This window comes from Salvelinus namaycush, chromosome 19 (genome assembly GCF_016432855.1).
Source record: "Salvelinus namaycush isolate Seneca chromosome 19, SaNama_1.0, whole genome shotgun sequence".
NCBI lineage: Eukaryota > Metazoa > Chordata > Actinopteri > Salmoniformes > Salmonidae > Salvelinus > Salvelinus namaycush.
Genome location: NC_052325.1, coordinates 8,039,964 through 8,060,819, shown reverse-complemented (window position 1 = coordinate 8,060,819; position 20,856 = coordinate 8,039,964). Strand labels below are relative to the sequence as shown.

Sequence of the window (20,856 nt, the reverse complement as noted above, 5' to 3'; positions counted from 1 at the left end):
TTCCCTCCATCACGAAACTGCTGCCCAGTTGAAGAGCTTGAGATCTCCACACAGCACCACGCACCTCCAGAAAAGCACCCCTCAGCCTCCCTGCCCTTCTGGAAGGATTCAGACAGAGTCATTATATCCTAATGTAAGCCTATTTGCCTACTAGCCAAATAAAGTGCAGAGCATGCATGATGTGTACAACTCATCATTCCAACATATTTGAACAGGGCTTTCGACTCTGTCAATCACCACATTCTTATTGGCAGACTCGACAGCCTTGGTTTCTCAAATGATTGCCTCGTCTGGTTTACCAACTACTTCTCTGATAGAGTTCAGTGTGTCAAATCTGAGGGCATGTTGTCCGGACCTCTGGCAGTCTTTATAGGGGTGCCACAGGGTTCAATCCTCGGGCCGACTCTCTTCTCTGTATACATCAATGATGTTGCTCTTGCTGCTGGTGATTCTCTGATATACCTCTACGCAGACGACACCATTCTGTATACTTCTGGCCTCTTTGGACACTGTGTTAACTAACGTCCAGACGAGCTTCAATGACATACAACTCTCCTTCCGTGGCCTCCAACTGCTCTTAAACGCAAGTAAAACTAAATGCATGCTATTCAACCGATCACTGCCCGCACCTGCTCGCCCGTCCAGCATCACTACTCTGGATGGCTCTGACTTAGAATACGTGGACAACTACAAATACCTAGGTGTCTGGTTAGACTGTAAACTCTCCTTCCAGACTCATATTAAGCATCTTAAATTTAACAACAAGAATAGACAAGAATAGACTGACTAGTTTCAGAAGAAAGTGCTTTGTTTCTGGCCATTTTGAGCCTGTAATCAAACCCACAAATGCTGATGCTCCAGATAGTCAAATAGTCTAAAAGGCCTGTTTTACTGCTTCTTTAATCAGAACGACACTTTTCAGCTGTGCTAACATAATTGCAAAAGGGTTTTCTAATGATCAAATAGCCTTTTTATGATAAACTTGGATTAGCCTACACAACGTGCCATTGGAACACAGGAGTGATGGTTGCTGATAAATGGCACTCTGTATGCCTATGTAGATATTCCATTTTTTTAAATTTTAAATTTAATTTTTTTTAATCTGCCGTTTCCAGCTACAATAGTCTTTTACATTAACAATGTCTAAACTGTATTTCTGATCAATTTGATGATATTTTAATGGACAAAAAATATGCTTTTCTTTCAATAACAAGGACATTTCTAAGTGTCCCCAAACTTTTTAACAGTAGTGTACATCTCGTTTAACCAGCGTTGTGTCAGGTCACTCCGGTTCACGCTGACCGTGGTGTGTGCAGAAAGTAGCCCATCACAACTTTTCCCAACTGATCTGTCTATAGCGCCTGCTAAATTCAGGGCATCAATGTTGTTGAGAAAAGAAACAAAACTTGTGTTGTTCTCGATGGCTAACGTTATATATCTTTCAAAACAGCTGCGGTAAAAAGGACTATCAACATATATTGAGCAGCTGACATTATAGACAGAAGCATACTACATGTCAGACCAATCCAAACTCATCTCCTGGTATGTCCAGCCCATCCATTATGTCAGCCAATCATGGCTAGTGGGAAGGATCCTGCCTTTTCCGTGGCTAAACCAACTAGGCTCTTAATTTAACCATTTTATTTGTATTTACAGATGGAATACAAGTTTGTTATTAAGGCCCATGAAAGTTCACATGAAACACATTTTTGCAACAAAAAAATAAAGCCGTTCAAATGCCTCTCCTGTGAAGTAGTGACATATGCCTAGCTACCTGAAACGGGTCACATATTGACGTGAATATACACTGGGTGAACAAAACATTAAGAACACATTCCTAATATTGAGTTGCACCCCCCTTTTTACCCTCATAATAGCCTCAATTTGTTGGGGCATGGAATCTACAAGGTGACGAAAGTGTCCAACAGGGATGCTGGCCCATGTTGACTCCAATGCTTCCCACAGATGTGGTAAGTTGGCTGGATGTCCTTTGGGTGGTGGACCATTCTTGACACATACACGGGAAACTGTTGAGCATGAAAAACCTAGCGTGAAAAAGGGATCATAGCATTCACTTGGTCAGTCTGTGTCATGGAAAGAGCAGGTGTTCTTAATGTTTTGTATACTCAGTGTACATTATTCAAGTTAAGATGAAATGTCAAATCAATATGCAGTGCTTAGGCCAGGAGTGGATAAATAACCAATGATGATGACATTAGCAGCATGAAAGGTCTCTGGGAGACCCAAGCAAAACGTGCGGATACAGTACTAGCATATAGATTTATGTAAATTGAGTGAGCATAAAACAGGTAGAAATGAGGTACTGTAAATTTCTGGGGTCATTCTGGGTTTAATGCCATTATTTTAATACGATAATATTTTAATCTGTACAATCCATGGCCTTTCAGCTCTTCTGCTTACATATTTACTGGTCCTCAACACATTAAAAGGGAGCGCACAGTCTTATGGGGGCACGGGGCAGTCTTATGGGGGCACGGGGCAGTCTTATGGGGGCACGGGGCAGTCTTATGGGGGCACAGCATGGTCTTATGGGGGCACGGGGCAGTCTTATGGGGTCACGGGGCAGTCTTAAGGGGGACCGGTGTGGGATTATGGGGGCACGACGTGGTTTTATGGGAACTCGGCACGGTCTTATGGGGACTTGGCAGTCTCAGCTGCTGTCAAAACACTGCCGTAAATGAGGAATCAGAAATAATGACCCTGGGTGACGCACAGGCGCTTCAATTTGCTTTAGCCTACTTCTGAAAAGAAGGTGACTGCTGAGAGGAAAGGGGTGAATTAGGGGTGACGTAGTCACCCCCCCATCATAAAAAAGCTCTAATGTACTGTAGATCTGATCTCTGTAAAGTAGTCCTTCTCTCAGTCCGTCTCTGTAAAGTAGTCCTTCTCTCAGTCCGCCTCTGTAAAGTAGTCCTTCTCTCAGTCCGCCTCTGTAAAGTAGTCCATCTCTCAGTCCGCCTCGGCTCCATTATGTCTTTTGCCTGCTTGTTTGCTGTGACAGCTTTGTCCCAAGTGTGAAATGTTAAACATTGGTTGAGTTCCCTTCCCTTTCACAAGTGGACTCTGTCAACCCCTGGTCCACCCCTCTGGTGTCCTTGGCTAGCCCTCAGTGCACTGCTGTTCTAGAATAATGCACAAGGATTTGCAGAGGTAGAACAAACGTTAAAAATCTTGTATTGACAGAACAGGATTTAGGCTACACTGGCTTATAATAATGTATCATTCTGAGATTAGAATTAAATTATGTTTCATCCATCTAATGTCAAAGAAAGTCACCTTTTAATATGGGGCAGATGTTCAGTGATCAATTTACACATTGATTATCAATTTGTCATATCACACATTGTCTCAGATTACAGAGTATGAGACGAATAGCTGACTTCCACAATTGCTAGGCTATTTGGAGGAGATATAACTCAGAGTAACAAGAGAAGGTTTTATTTTTCCCTTGGCATAAACCCTCCACATCTAAAAACAGGCTTCACAATATATGATCTACCAGGTGCTAAAAGTACAAGCCCATGAAACACAAGAGCCATTTTTGTGATTTACTGTATCTGGTGGTAGCTCTGTACATACATTTTCACTAGCACGGCAGCAGACGTGGAGCAGACAAATCAGACTAATCTCAGTATAACAGCGTGCTGTGCTATACTGCGCTGGCCACCCCACCCACACACTGAATGTTAAACACCCTGCAATAAACAAGACAGGCCGAAAAGCTGAAGGAGCAGCCTGAGCACAAAATACACAATTCATATTTGCTCCTCAGTCCTGTTTGGGATGCAGGTTAATGGGGATTAAAAGTGATTCTGAGCAGAGACATGTAATAAGGCTTTCAGCTTTAGTCCCATGCCCAGTGCAGAATAAAAATTGCCGTTGCTCACCACATTCCAGCAAAAGAATAGTCAGTCATTCTGGTGTCAGCCTAGTTTAAACCACCTTAAGTCTTCTAATCTCATTTCCCCCCCAAATGTGTCAGGAGAAAATTAGGCCTAGATTCAGTTCACACTTCACAGCTAGCTAAATTGACAGCCATTCAAGAGGCATGGAATGGATGTTCCATTAATATTCCGGCTGCTACTTTCAATATAGCTGTCAGCACAATGATTCAGAAACAGTAAAGAAGGACTCCATTCTGTTGGTCAGATGGCAGGGTTTAGCTTAGGCTACATTCTGTTGTGTTGGAAGGTAACTGTAGTGACCAACACAGTAGTTGAGGAAAGCATGTCCTACATTTAAAATTTTCCGAGTGCTATAGTTAAGCAATAGGGCCCGGGGGGGTGTGGTATATGGCTAATATACCATGGCTAAGGGCTGTTATTATGCCCAACGCAACGCGGAGTGCCTGGACACAGCCCTTAGCCATGGTATATTGGCCATATACCACAAACCCCCGAGGTGCCTTATTGCTATTATAAACTTGTTACCAACGTAATTACAGGAGTAAAAATAAATGTTTATACCACGGCTGTCAGCCAATCAGCATTCAGGGCTGGAACCACCCAGTTTATAGCTGGTAATAACACATGTACAACCTAATAGGCTTGCGTAGGCTGTAAAATCTAAAGGCTAAGCTAACCTGTAGGCTAAGCTAACTTGTAGGTTAAGCTAACCTGTATGCTAAGCTAACCTGTAGGCTAAGCTAACTTGTAGGCTAAGCTAACCTGTATGCTAAGCTAACCTGTAGGCTAAGCTAACTTGTAGGTTAAGCTAACCTGTAGGCTAAGCTAACCTGTAGGCTAAGCTAACCTGTAGGCTAAGCTAACCTAGGCAAGGCACAACGACTTAAGCAGCCATCCAACTGAATGAAATGTTTACTACTCACTGCTTTTGCATCAACTGGTGCAACTAGTTTCACAATAAGCTCATAATCATACACTATATATACACAAAAGTATGTGGACAAGTTGTAGAAACATCTCAAGGATGATCAATGGAAACAGGATGTACCTGAGCTCAATTTCGAGTCTCATAGCAAAGGGTCTGAATACTTACAGTACCGGTCAAAAGTTTGAAAACACCTACTCATTCAAGGGTTTTACTTTATTTGTACTATTTTCTAAATTGTAGAATAATAGTGAAGACATCGAAACTATGAAATAACACATATGGAATCATGTAGTAGCCAAAAAAGTGTTAAACAAATCTAAATATATTTTAGATTTGAGATTCTTCAAAGTAGGCACCCTTTGCCTTGACAGCTTTTCACACTTTTGGCATTCTCTCAAGCAGCTTCACCTGGAATGCTTTTCCAACAGATTTGGAGGAGTTCCCATATAAGCTGAGCACGTGATGACTGCTTTTCCTTCACTCTGCGGTCCAACTCATCCCAAACCATCTCAAATGGGATGAGGTCGGGAGATTGTGGAGGCCAGATCATCTGATGCAGCACTCCGTCACTCTCCTTCTTGGTCAAATAGCCCTTACACAGCCTGGAGGTGTGTTGGGTCATTGTCCTGTTGAAAAACAAATGATAGTCCCACTAAGCGCAAACCAGATGGGATTGCCTATCCCTGCAGAATACTGTGGTAGCCATGCTGGTTAAGTGTGCCTTGAATTCTAAATAAATCAGACAGTGTCACCAGCAAAGCACACCCACACCATCACACCACCTCCTCCGTGCTTCAAGGTGGGAACTACACATGCAGAGATCATCCGTTCACCTACTCTGCATCTCAAAGACACGGCGGTTAGAACCAAACATTACAAATGTGGACTCATCAGACCAAAGACAGATTTCCAGCGGTCTAATGTCCATTACTTGTGTTTTTTGGCCCAAGCAAAACTCTTCTTCTTATTGGTGTCCTTTAGTAGTGGATTCTTTGCAGCAATTCGACCATGAAGGCCTGATTCACGCAGTCTCCTCTGAACAGTTGATGTTGAGATGTGTCTGTTACTTGAACTCTATGAAGCATTTATTTGGGCTGCAATTTCTGAGGCTGGTAACTCTAATGAACTTATCCTCTGCAGCAGAGGTAATTCTGGGTCTTCCTTTCCTGTGGCAGTCCTCGTGAGAGCCAGTTTCATCATAGCGCTTGATGGTTTTCACGACTGCCCTTGAACAAAATTTCAAAGTCCTTGAAATGTTCCTGATTGACTGACCTTCATGTCTTAAAGTAATGATGACTGTCGTTTCACTGCTTATTTGAGCTGTTCTTGCCATAATACGGACTTGGCTTTTACCAAATAGGGCTATATTCTGTATACCCCCCTGCCTTGTCACAACACAACACAAAGCCTCCAGCCACCAAGCCAGCCCCCAGCAACCAGCCAGCCCCCAGCCAGCACAGCAGTGTTGGGTTAGGCTATGAGCAGTGGGAGAAACAAGGCCTGATTCCCAACCCGGTTTCTGGGGAGGAAATCATCTGATCAGAAAGGCATGGCTTCTCATCCTGTTGATTCAGATAAGAGGCAGGCAACCCCCTGGAATTGCTAAGAGACTCAAAATTGAGCTCAAGTGCATCCTGTTTCCATTGAACATCCTTCAGATGTTTCTACAACTGGACTGGAGTCCACTTGTGGTAAATTCAATTGATTGGACATGATTTGGAAAGGCACACATCTGTCTATATAAGGTTCCACAGTTGGCAATGCATGTCAGAGCAAAAACCAAGCCATGAGGTCAAAGGAATGTGTTATACCCCCAATACATGCTAACTAACCTCTGACCATTACAATAACATGGGAGTTTCGCATTTTTGGGGTGTATGATATTTGTGCATCTGTAACTTTCTCACTCTTAATTATTCACGATTTATTCAGGACTATCCATAATCATGGTAGCATCCACATCAATGTAGAAGAGTTTAGAAACATATATTATTTTTTACAATAAATTACTCCAAAATTATACAATACATTATTTACCATTAATTTCTATTGGGCACAAAATAATCTGAAACATAACCAAAACAAACAGCAAATCCAATACGTATTTTTAATGGAAAAACGCTTTCAATGTAAACTTAAACCAGATATAAACTATGTAGAAAAGGACCTATATATTTTTTTTACAATCTTTGAGAACTAACTATCACTTAAATAAAAGCCAGACAGTCGGGGACAATTGGAAATGCCAAAAACAATGAAATTAGTAGGGCTGTGACGATACCATTGTCGCAATATTTTTTTACATGCCAAAAATAAAAACATGAAGCAGACCAAACTCTTTTGTCCTTTAAAAACCTGCTGTATGTAAAATATTGTTTGCTATAAGCTTGGGAAATAAATAAATGTTGACTCAGGATGACAATATAATGATGTTTGTTTCCAACATCAGGGCTGTTTTCCTAAACATAAATCCACTTTGTGTTTTGTTTTCATTCCACGATACGAGCATCACATCGCGATACTGGTATCCTCCAGCCCTAGAATTTAGAAGTATTGATTTTGATATTATGTTTGAGAAAAATAACACAGCAGTGCCATGGCAAAATGCATAGAATTGCAGGAAATTTGCTTTAAAATGTCCTTTAAAACAACATTTTCTCCCAATGCTATGCCCCCTTCCCATGCCCCCTGCCACGCCCACCACATTTGCCCTTTTTTGAATGAGAAAAAACCCTGGTAGTTACTGTCATGCATGGATTTCTGCTGGGATAGTGGAATCCCATGCAGTTAAGAATGTTAGGGGAAGAGTCAGGACGGGAACAGCCTTGTAACAACCATAAGAGGAGATGCTTCCTCACCAGTTTTTCAGAGTTAGGCCCAAGCTCCAGTCAGCATTTATTAAAATGGTTCACCTAAAAAAATGATTTATCAGATTACTTTTGCTATGGGAGGTTGATAAGGGAGTAAGCCTATCATCAAATTACAAGCTGAACACACACTGGTCTTTCTTATGATATTACATCCAAACTGTCAACGTGGGCCAACATGGCTTGCCTATCATTCAGTTTACTGAAGCACACATAACTCGGGCGACAGGTAGCGGTTAGACCATTGGGCAAGTAACAGAAAGGTCACTAGATCGAATCCCGAGCTGACAAGGTGTAAAATCTGTTCATGTGCCCTTGAGCAAAGCACTTAACCCTAATTGCTCCAGAGTTTCCATTAATAATGGAAGAGCCTGGCCATGACACCACTCTACGAGGATCTCTCAGGGGGAGCTGGGACATGCAAAAAACACATTTCCAATTTACACATGTGAAATAGGTCAAATATAAACACAAATATAAACACAGACCAAATGATGAATTATTATTATTATCATCATCAATATGAATTGTGGGCTAGACTAAATGACAGTGGAAACCCCTGTCAAAGCTGAGCCAATGGAAGTGTCAGGAACAGACAACACTCAAGTTGCTCTCTTTAAACAACAGGCTATTCAACAGAATAGTGACATCATCACATGACTGAGGCGTTTGTATATTTTCTAGCCAATCTCTTCCCATCCCCCTTCGTTCGGCTAACAACAGATCCTCTCTCTCTCTCTCACTCTAAACAGTGCAGATAGTCCTACACGTTTTCGGCTAAGATTTATCCCCTAATATCATCAGGGATTGTCGTTCAAGCAAATCAAAATCCTGATTATGATTAGGAATCATTAGCCTATTTCAATTGAACCTCAGCAGGAAATCAATTCACCTTAGAAATTAACATAAATTATAGGACCCAGAAGTGATGACATTTAGCCTAGTGTCATTCAAATCAGTTCAAGTGTTGTCAAAAAACAACAACTGAATACTCTCTCATTAGAAGAGCAATGGTGACATAACAATTCAGACAATACTGGCTGAATTGAAGCGTGTGGGTGGGTTGAGCAAGAGAGGATGTTAACCCTGTTTGCTAAAGGCATTAATGTAGCCTTGCTAGCACACCTCAATATTTCAGAATAAACAACAACAAAAAAAGTTGAAGATGCAATATGCAGAAATAGCTGTGTCATTTCCTGGTTGCTAAAATTCCAAATTGTTTTCCTAATTTCTGTTTATGTGCCAAAACAAGCTGTGTATAGTGTAGAGAATCTTTGTACCATCTAAACCACTGTGAAATACATTTTAATTAAACCAAAACTCTTGTATTTTCAGCTGGTGTACAAAACCAAAAGTAAAAGACGCTAAAACGAAACTTAAGAACGGGAAGCATAGAAAAACAGCACATAGAACAGATCTACCACTTCTTAGACTTGCCTTCAATGAGAATGACATATCTACAACACACATTTCTATGTGAATTTGGTCAGATCGTCCAAAAAGTTACATATTGCAGATTTAACAAAATTATATATTTTGGAAACGAGAGTAGTACACTCAATATACTGTCCGTAAAACCTTGTCCACCTACACTTCAAACTTAATGCAGATGCACACAAGTCTCTGTTATGAAGAAACCTGTAAGTTCTGGGTAGACTTCCCCCAAGGTTCTATCACCAGCCTTGAGTCACCAGCCTCCAGTCTCAGAGGGCCCAGTAAGTAGGCTGTCACATGAGTTGGATGGTAGGTATACAAGAATTGGAGGACAAGCAGCTCAATGCCTACACTGTTCTGGAATGAGCTTGGGCAACAGTGTGACTCTTTATAAGATGAATGGCTGGGCAACTAGTCAGGCCCTAAATTCCCTGCCACCAGTGGAGGCTGCTGAGGGGAGGACGGCTCATAATAAATATCTAGAATGGAGTCAATGGAATGGTATCAAACACATCAAAGACGTGGTTGATGCCACTCCATTGACTCCGTTCAGGACATAATTATGAGCCGTCCTCCCCTCAGCAGCCACCACTGCCCTGCCACCCATAGCAATAAGAAAAAGTGACTTGCAACACTATCTTCGTCTTTTAAACCCTTCAAAAAAGGACCAAAACCTAAAGAGGCATTTTGGAAAATAGGTCCTTTGTAGCAATTTCTGTTGATGGTTGGCTGAGCACCAGCCTTGACCAATAGGGACTAGACCCTTTGCCCTGTCACAGCGTGTTTAAAATGGCCAGTGGAGGTAAGGAGATGATTGAACATCAGAATAATCCAATGGGCAGCATTGTGTTGCGGTGGCAGTGTGAGCTTCTCTGTGGATTAACCCCAGCCGCAGACAGCCAGGCCCAGCAGACAGCCAGGCCCAGCCAGGCCCGCAGACAGCCAGGCCCAGCATCCGCAGACGGCCTGCGGCTGGGCTTGGCTCGCAGACAGCCAGCCCCATCCGCAGACAGCCAGGCCCAGCATCCGCAGACAGCCAGGCCCAGCATCCGCAGACAGCCAGGCCCAGCATCCGCAGACAGCCAGGCCCAGCATCCGCAGACAGCCAGGCCCAGCATCCGCAGACAGCCAGGCCCAGCATCCGCAGACAGCCAGGCCCAGCATCCGCAGACAGCCAGGCCCAGCATCCGCAGACAGCCAGGCCCAGCATCCGCAGACAGCCAGGCCCAGCATCCGCAGACAGCCAGGCCCAGCATCCGCAGACAGCCAGGCCCAGCCGCAGACAGCCAGGCCCAGCCGCAGACAGCCAGGCCCAGCCGCAGACAGCCAGGCCCAGCCGCAGACAGCCAGGCCCAGCCGCAGACAGCCAGGCCCATCCGCAGACAGCCAGGCCCAGCCGCAGACAGCCAGGCCCAGCCGCAGACAGCCAGGCCCAGCCGCAGACAGCCAGGCCCAATCCGCAGACAGCCAGGCCCAGCAGCAGACAGCCAGGCCCAGCAGCAGACAGCCAGGCCCAGCAGCAGACAGCCAGGCCCAGCAGCAGACAGCCAGGCCCAGCAGGAGACAGCCAGGCCCAGCCGCAGACAGCCAGGCCCAGCAGGAGACAGCCAGGCCCAGCAGGAGACAGCCAGGCCCAGCAGGAGACAGCCAGGCCCAGCAGCAGACAGCCAGGCCCAGCAGCAGACAGCCAGCCCAATCCTCAGACAGCCAGCCCAATCCTCAGACAGCCAGCCCAATCCTCAGACAGCCAGCCCAATCCTCAGACAGCCAGCCCAATCCTCAGACAGCCAGCCCAATCCTCAGACAGCCAGCCCAATCCGCAGACAGCCAGCCCAATCCGCAGACAGCCAGGCCCAGCCGCAGACAGCCAGGCCCAGCAGCAGACAGCCAGGCCCAGCAGCAGACAGCCAGGCCCAGCAGCAGGTGAGAGGGAGAATGCAGTAATCCCACTGGAAGCCAGCACAAGGCTATAGCCTGCACCCCATGGGGCTTAGTAGTGTGGGATGTCCACATTCGCTTAGAATAAACAGTACAGGTTCTGTCTCCATTTCCGTACAGTAAACACTTTAGAATGTAATTATCTGTTTAGGCTCCTACATATCAGTCTCCTGGTACATAAAGCAGAGTCATGAATCTAACAGAAGAATGGCGCATGACATTCCTTACCTTTAACGAGTCGAAGCAGGCAATAACTCTTCCATTTTCAACCTGGCAGCTCGTTGGTGGGTGTGCAAATTTGCATTCCTCATCACTCCGTGAGCAAGTTCCTCTCTGAAACTGCCGACACACTTCCAACGTCAGCCATTTTGTGTCCCTTACTGAAGATATATTGAGAGCCATGTCAACAGGTTCCAATCGAATGCTGCCAGTCCAATGTATCAGTTGAGTTGACTCTTAACTCAAAAAACAGCAACACATTAAAAAAAGTTCACAACTTTTGTCTCTGTCTGATTAGTGCTTGAAAAGTTCTCAAATCATATGAAGCAACCAGACTGGCCTCACTGCATCAGCTGGGAGGAAGGCTAATCGATCAACGAGAAATCACTCATCAATCAGTTTGCACCAATGGGAGACCTCTGGAAGGGTTGAGGGCTTGCTCTGTGACACAACTGCGTGTCTATCCTCCTCCACTGACAAGGACTCTCTCATTAATGGTATGTCGAGGCAATGGAGCTCCTTGAAAGAATATTAATGAAGACTTGCCTGGTATTGACTTTGCCAACTTCTCAGAATTTGTGCTTCGTTAGTTCTCCCCTCCAGTAAATCTTTCCCCTTGGGATACCTTTGCCACTGGAGTTGTTCAGAAATGAATTGGAGGCGGCTGAAGATGTGCAGCTGAAGTATCCCGTCACTGCTCAGGCCTGGCCTAGAAGGGAGAGCTGGCTTCCCATGCACATTTAGACCAGAGAGCAGGTTGAAGTTGGAGATGTTTTCTGAAAAGCACTTTCCGTTGGTGATCTGGAAGATAGGAAAGAGTTATTTGTTTAAAATACTATTATTGCTCTTATTATACTATAGTTATTGCTATACTATAGGCTTACTTTCATGTTATGCTGCTCTTGTTGCTAATGCCTCTTTTCAATTGATGAAACTGAGGCAATCTCAAAGCTACAGTTGTGAAAGCAGGGTGGGGTACAGCATAACAGTATTTACTCTGGAAAAATGTGTAGCAGTGGGGGGGAAAAGGTTGCAGAGGGGGGTTGATGGGGGGGGGGGGGGGGGGGGGGTATGTGAAAGGACTCAGAAGCTCTGTTCCGGTGACTTTTTAAAAAGGGACATTACACTACAAAATGAATGAAAATAAAAGGATGCTGATACCATCTAAAATAGAATGTCCACCTCCAGAAATTAGCCCAATAACACATTGTTAAAATGATTTGTTAAAATTATTATAACATATTGGACCATGTGCTGTATTTAGCCTATGCATGGTCTATATTATCAGGTATGCTATTAGCAATAAACATGATCAGCTTTAGCCCAACTGATGCAGCAAAGTACAAACAAATAGGCTGAAGCATGGGGTTGCCTATCTGCATTTACCCTATTGGGCTAATCATTAGCTAGATCCCAAATGTGATATTTTAACTAGTTATTATCCTATTCATTAATTTTATGTGCCAAAACAACTTGCCTAAACACAGTGAATATAATGTAGGCCTATCTGTTAGGGTAACTCGCCACCCAGGGAAACACACCCCCCGGCCTGCCACAATTACTCTTGCTCAACTAAAAATATGATCCGTCTCATCACAATTTTTTAAGTCACTCCCCCAAAATTGTTTTGAGGTAGAGTGGCATTGTATCCCCAAGTTACGCTAGAATTGACCAGTGTCACATTTAGCCCCTCTCCCCTATGCTCTCACTGCTAATTGCAGAACGGTAACATGCTTAACCATGCTGCTGCTAAAAACTCTGGGTTTAAAATGGCGCAGTTCACGCATACCTAGGAGTTGAGAAATAAATAAAGTAGGAATGGTAAGTTGGAAACCCCCTCTTTTTAACAAAGGCCATTAAAACTGCTGTTTTTGCAAGTGCAAGAAGTTATGGTATTCATAACTTGAATGCACTACGAGAAGACTCTCTCTCCCCCATAGAACCCAACAACAACAAGCCGACTAGGTAAATAGATAAACTATTCTACTATGGGGTTGTCAGATTTTTCTATTAAATTACTTGTTTTTTTACAGAGGAAAAGTAAATGTGGACTGTTCTACCATCTTCAACGTGCGCCTCAGCAGAAATATTTTTTCATGTTCAGTATTTTCTTTGCGTAGCGGCAATAATTTTGCCAATTTCCTGCAATTCTCAGAATTTCTTCATGAAGCCGAGATACATTTTTGCAGTTTTAAAGCTCATTTCCAAATTTTCTACATATTCTGCCATTGAACTGAGAGAAAATAATAATTTCCTGCAATTCAATGCATTTTGTGTTCTTTTGCTCAAACTTAATACCAAAATCAATACTGTATAACTTCCCCTGACTGTCTAGCTTTTATTTTGGTGATTGTTAATTCTCAAAGATGAATTAATAAAAAATTATATAGGTCCATTATCTTTTATACATACAGTGCATTCAGAAAGTATTCAGACCCCTTGACTTTTTCCAATTCTTTTTCCCATTACAGCCTTATTCTAAAATGTATTACATTTTTAAAAAATCCTCATCAATCTACACACAATACCCCATAATGACAAAGCAAAAACAGGTTTTTAGACATGTTTGCAAAGGAATAAAAAATAAAAACAGAAATACCTTATTTACATAAGTATTCAAGACCCTTTTCTACGAGACTCGTAACTGAGCTCAGCTGCATCCTGTGTCCATTGATCATCCTTGAGATGTTTCTACAACTTGATTGGAGTCCACCTGTGGTAAATTCAATTAATTGGACATGACTTGGAAGGGCACACATCTGTCTATATAAGGTCCCACAATTGACAGTGCATGTCAGAGCAAAGACCAAGCCATGAAGTCGAAATTGTCTCTAGAGCCCCGAGACAGGATTGTGTCGAGGCACAGATCTGGAGAAGGGTAGCAAAACATTTCTGCAGCATTGAAGGAACCCAAGAACACATCGGCCTCCATCATTCTTAAATTGAAGAAGTTTGGAACCACCAAGACTTTTCCTAGAGTTGGCCTCTCCGACCAAATTGAGCAATTGGGGGAGAAGAGACTTGGTTAGGGAGGTGACCAAGGACCAGAGCTCCAGAGTTCCTACGTGGAGATGGGATAACCTTCCAGAAGGACAACCATCTCTGCAGCACTCCACCAATCAGGCCTTTATGGTAGTGGCCAGACAGAAGCCACTCCTCAGTAAAAAGTAAAAGTCGCTTGGAGTTTGCCTAAAGGCCTCTCAGACCATGAGAAACAAGATTCTCTGGTCTGATGAAACCAAGATTGAATTATTTTGCATGAATGCCAAGAGTCACGTCTGGAGGAAAACTGGCACCATCACTAAGGTGAAGCATGGTGGTGGCAGCATCATGCTGTGGGGATGTTTTTCAGCGGCAGAGACTGGGAGACTAGTCAGGATCGAGGGAAAGATTAACAGAGCAAAGTACAGAGAGATCCTTGATGAAAACCTGCTCCAGAGTGCTCAGGACCTCATACTGGGGCGAATGTTCACCTTCCAACAGGACAACAACCCTAAGCACACAGACAAGACAATGCAGGAGTGGTTTTGGAACAAGTCTCTGAATATCCTTGAGTGGCCCAGCCAGTGCCCGGACTTGAACCCGATTGGACATCTATGGAGAGACCTGAAAATAGCTGTGCTGCGACACTCCCAATCCAACTGACAGACCTTGAGAGGATCTGCAGAGAAGAATGGGAGAAACTCAACAAATACAGGTGTGCCAAGCTTGTTACGTCATACCGAAGAAGACTCGAGGCTGTAATCGCTGCAAAGGGTGCTTCAACAAAGTATTGAGTTAAGCGTCTGAATACTTATGTAAATGTGATATTGCAGTTTTGTTTTTGTTTTTTATAAATTTGCCAACAGATTGATGAGGGGGAAAAAATGATTTAATCAATTTTAGAATAAGGCTGTAACAGCAAAATGTGGAAAAAGTCAAGGGGTCTGAATCCTTTCCGAACGCACATCTGGTTTTAGTCGTTTAGGTTTACACTGAAAGTGTTTTTCGTTCCCGAAAATGTATTTTTTTTAAAACAACAGTTTTACAATTTGGATCCACCTAAGGATTTCTATGGCAGAAAAATCCCTGTCTCTGATATGTTGTTTTGACATTACAAGAGATGTGCATGCGTTTTCTGTGATAAATCCACAGCCCAGCCACCAGCCTCACACACAGCAGCCATCATCTAATCAGAGTGACATATTTGACTGATTAATGCTTCTGACCTTGAATCTGTGTTCAGCCTTTGAATTATGACATTTTAATTCTGTGCACTCCATCTCCAGGCAGCTTTTCTATTCAAACCAACAAGTCCAATAAGACAAATGTATCAATATGCTTGGGGGAAGCCAGAGCAGCTGGGGGTACCCCAGGAGGAGGAGCCCAAAAAGAGTGAAGGTCCCTGGGCCTGAGTCTAATAGTCATAGGCAACAATATACATTTTGTTTACATCCTGGAAGGGCAGAAGAGAATAAAATGTTAGCCTCAATGTCAGCATGATATTTCTGATAAGACTATTTTTTTGGGGGGGGCATGGCCAGAGCGTAGGCTACTGAATGCATTTGATTATGCTACATCATGAATGAAATGTTGAAGGTAAATCAATTGACACCTAAGCTATTTACAATTGAAGTAAATGATTAAAGTGTCAACAACAATATCCTTCACATTCTAACTGCTGTCGCTGGTGGGGAAAAAAGTAGGACACCAAGTGACAGGGGGAAAAAATACAATTTAATTAATAGACAGAAATGTATGTAATTGGGGTAATTGTGATATGTTTCTTTCTCAAGCAACTTTAAATAGCTTGTAAGGAATAACTGAAGAAGGTAGGCATGCGCATCTGTCGTGAGAGGTATTATTCTATTGTAAACAGTAAGTATTCTGTATTTTCTGTACTGTAGAGAAAGTGAGTGTGGTTTTGCGGTTATTAACAAAACATATCAGGGGCAACGGAAATACAGAAATGCAACAGTATCACTGAATAGTTTGACCTTTATTTTAGTGTGGGAGGCTCTGCACTGCAACACTTGTGAATTCAGTTGGAAGGTTGTCAGTGAGAGAGAGAGAGAGAGACTCTTATTTTGCTCCTGGCTCATCCTGCTTTGCAGTAGTCCTGGTTCTGTTCAGCTCCTGCTTCTGTTCAGCTCCTGGTTTTGAGTGTTTCTACTTATCCCCTAAAGGCAGCGGGCGGGATGCCCTAAAGACAGCTGGATTCCCTAAAGACAGCTGGATTCCCTAAAGACAGCTGGATTCCCTAAAGGCAGCTGTAAAATGCAAATTAAGGGACAGCCTTAAATAATCCTATGGACCAGAGAATGATACTTAGACACTTAAAAATAGCCTACTTTCCTACAGACTGAAAGACTGATCTCATGAAAAGATTGACTCTAGTTTGATAACATGTGACAGGTCTTGGCAAATTTCTCATTAAATTTGTTAATGGAGTCAAATTATCCACTGTGCATACAAATGAAACTAGGTCTAGGCCTATCTATGGATTGATGGGCTAGTTTGGTCAGTGTGAACTCTGGCATCCTGTTATGTCTGTTTGGGATGAGCAACTGGCTCTAGGGCCTAACATTTACAGAGGTTACTATTGTAAACCATCCAGCTTTCAGCCAGGCACAATGCAGGTAGCTATTTACTGAGTCTGCAGGAGCATGAACTTCATATTATAATAGTCTTAACTACCAACTGAACTGGCGTGACTTGAATTTTCTTAATGTTACTAAGGCTCCAATCACACTGCTGTATGAGACAATCAGCAGTACTTACTGTATCTACAGTAACCAGGGAGACCAAACTAATACAACATTAAATAAACCCTTCCTATAGTGTATGCTGTAATTTTCTTGGCTTGAGGAAAAAAATTAAAATAAAGTTTAGCTTCCAAAACAGTTTGAAATAGCACAACCTAGAAGCACTGGTTGAGAGTGAAAATAAAAAGTTGTCATTCAAGCACTGCTGTCAAATAATGGAATTGAAAGTTACAACATTAATAACTTCCAATAAAAAAAGATCATAGCCTAGCTTCAAAAATTACCCTATAGTACAGGAGAAAACGAGTGATGGGGAAAGAATCGATTCAGCTACATATCGCAGAATCATTTTGGACGATATTATATCGATACTTCGTTTTTTGTTTTGATAGGCAGTGTTAGCTAGCGCTAGTCGTCTGTAACTGCGCCAAAACTCAGGTATTTTTAAACCTATAGTTTGTTCTCCATCTTATTTTTAAAGTGAGCCAATATGTTTTTAGCACTTTTATTCCCATGACTCATCAAAACTAATTGTCTCATACTCTCACTTGTCTCTCTGCAGCAGACATATACAGAGCACTGCGTTTGGAACAGCAAATTGCAATAAAATGGCAGGATCGAATCGCAATGCATACTGTATAGAATCGCAAGAATCGTGATAATATTGTATCGTGAGGTCCCAGCCCTAGAAAAAAAAAAAACTGTACACCAGCCCAACCTACAACCAACTTTGTATTGGGAATGTAGAGTAGGTAAACCTTACATGTCCCTATTTGTGAGAGTCCTTCTCCAGTTACTTTCCTTGGTATATTCTGTCTGTGTTTGCTTTGATGACAGGTTAACACCTGTTGCCTGAGAGAATAAATCATGCTTATGAGATGTGTTGGCCCTCAGTCTTCCACAACCCTGTGCTTAACACTCCTACAAACCTTGTACAAACACACACACACACACACACACACACACACACACACACACACACACACACACACTTGAAGTCAGTCAGACACAGGACAGACAGCCTGGGTAAGTAGTGAAACGCCACAGGAAGTTGCAGAGCAGGCAGGCATAAAGGGAGCACCTTGTTCTTTCCTGGCAGGATGGGAGAGGTAAATTCCCCACACTGACCAGCTAAATTTGAACATTTGAGATAAACAGCCATTATAAGCAGCAGCAATTTCAAGAGAAGCAGATTCTAACCATCTCTACGAGTGAAGTCCTCTATCTCTCCCTCTCACCGCATGGTATGCAGCATAATGCAGCAAATTCCTTTATGAACTAGTCAGGAAAACAGGAGCAGCCAGGGAAACAATCCTCTCACCTCATGCAGTGTTGGAGCTCTCCAGTCTTGCTAGCCTCCACCACAGTCTGGGTTAGCAGTCCGACTTCTCCTAATTACTTTCTGTCTAAATATAATCACCATGTGAATAGTTGTCATTCCCCTCTCAGCGCTGTGTGCTCAGGCCCATGCCTAGAAAGGGATTTTCTTTCCACGACAGTGCAGTAAAAGACTGTCTGCTTAAATCTCTGGCTGAAACAATTCCAGCCACCTCTTTTCCTGCCTGCCCACCCACCTCCAGGAAGACCCTCCCAGCAGGCTCTGGCCAATAGCATATCAGGAACAGATTTGCTGTGCAAAAAAATGCCTGCAAGGCTCAGACTGACAGCCAGGCTAGCTGCAGACACTGATCTGATGCCAAACCTGTATGCTCTGTTGATAAGCATTATTACCAATGGACAATGCTGATGGGAGGACGGCTCATAATAATGTCTGGAACGGCGCAGATGGAATGGCATCAAACTTATGGAAACCATGTGTTTGACGTATTTGATACCATTCCACCGATTCCGATCCAGCCATTACCATGAGCCAGTCCTCCCCAATTAAGGTGCCACCAACCTCCTGTGATTATCTCAGATGATCTCTAGACCCAAGTCTTAACATAATTCCTCCTTTGATTTGGAAGCATTATTGTTCACTGTTACATATAAATACATATGATAATTTACTAAACTAAATATTGGATGTGTAATCAAGAACATATCTAACATAACAGTACTTTCTCCACTAGCTTATTCTATGCTTTCTCATAAGGTGAACAACCAAAAAGGTTTACACTGGCTAAAGGTTTTTAACGTAAACTTCTCTCTATTTAAAGTCACCCCCCCAAGAGACGTCATCAAAGTAACTCGTAATGTGAGTTTATAGCTGGCAATAAACAACAATAAACACCAACAATAAACAATAAGTATCGGTATCTGAAGTCTTGGCAGCTAACGTTACTGTATTCATCATGAGCTAGCAAGGAAAATAGGCTACAAGCTATCTACCAAAGTCAGTGAACGAGCTACCACCACACGTCACAGCTAGCTAGCTACTGTACAGTAGCTGGAACTTTGATAGCTAGCAAGCGCTAACATGACAAGCAGAATATGCTATCTTCTATACTCCAATTTAGCTAGTCTCTTAGGGATAACACTTTATTACTAGGCACTCACTTTTACTAACCTGCAATACATGACACAACACGTCTGGGGGGGACCTAGCAAGCTAGCGAGCTAGCAAGACAACATGTCTGACAAGGTGAAGCTAGCATTTCTACCTGCTTACCTCATCATCACGTGAAGTAAAGAGGACAGGGTGCTGTTCAATGGTCCACTTAATTATTGTCGTATTAGTTAGCTATAGACACTTTCAGAGGAAAACAACCAGGTGCTTGATTTCTCTTCGTTACTTTGTAGCACAGATTTGACACAAGCAACAAGCATTTGACAGCTCGCTCTACGACTGCCAGTTTGATTTATTTGAAGGGTAACATTCTGGCACAGTATGCCAATGTGCATACTAAAATCTGAAGATTCGTTGGAAATATGAATCTTTTTGAAATGTTAACAGATAAGGCACGTCATTCCTTGTCATTCAAATAACCTCTTTTTGGTCAAACAAAAGTATTAGTGAAATGGAAATCTACTATCTCCCCACAGCAGCCATAATGGTACATTCCAAGCGAATGTCAGGAGGCTCCAGAAGGGCAAGGGTTTGCTTGTTACCAAGGGAACAGCAATGGAATCGAGAGGAAAATTACAGGGATTTTTTGTTTTTAGTTTATTACAGGTTTTTATTTCAAGGATTTCTGAAAAAAAATCACGCCATCATCCATCTCCTTTTTTCTGGGAAGAAAACATTTCATTTTTTGTTATTCCTCTGTTAGTGATATTATTCACCGCTAGGTATTGAACATAAAACAATTGGCCTATGAGATGTTTTAAAAGCTGTCCCAAAACAGATTTAGTCATTATGAAATTCATGGGAAAAAAACAATTCACTCTGATTAAATCTGAATCTGAGTTGAAATCGTATCCTATGCTTACTGATGCTCTTTTTCACCCACAGCCTGAGGGAATGAACAGCAAGCATCCTCCTGACCCTGCATTACACTCAAGGTCACCACAAGGCCACCGCAGCAGAATGACCAGGGCAGAATGCTGTGGACAAGATTAAGGCTGCACCTTGTTGATTGATGGGATGTTGTCTATAGTATAGTAGGAGGATCGGCAATGATACAACTTCCATCTATACCTTGTTGAAATCAGGACAGTTTAGAAGCAAACAAATAACTAGGCCTAAACCTAAACGTGTTCAGAGAGGATGTGTTAAAGAGTTTCGATCAGGCAAATTGAGTAATGAAATCATCTGCTACAATGGCTATAGGAAGTGTTCAGTATTTATTGTGAACTTGTTAACCTAGGAGAAGTGGTCAATGAAATCTATCAGCCCGAAACTTTACCACTGACATCAT

General features: G+C 42.7%; 1 protein-coding gene across 8 annotated transcripts in view; it reads right to left on the bottom strand.

Moving 5' to 3' along the window:
- The window catches only part of LOC120064118 (muscleblind-like protein 2a), a 41,512-nt gene extending 21,675 nt beyond the window's left edge, over positions 1–19,837 (bottom strand). For 7 of the 8 annotated variants that reach the window (XM_039014476.1, XM_039014478.1, XM_039014480.1 and 4 more), the window contains exons 1-2: positions 19,668–19,837; positions 11,322–12,113 (exon numbers count right to left, since the gene is read on the bottom strand). In XM_039014476.1, the coding sequence (XP_038870404.1) occupies positions 11,322–11,495 (174 nt within the window). In that variant the 5' untranslated portion in view covers positions 11,496–12,113; positions 19,668–19,837. Of the gene's footprint in view, positions 1–11,321; positions 12,114–18,377; positions 18,587–19,667 lie in introns of those variants that run through there. The other variant, XM_039014477.1, reaches the window with a different exon arrangement.
- Between the last annotated feature and the right edge of the window lie 1,019 nt (positions 19,838–20,856).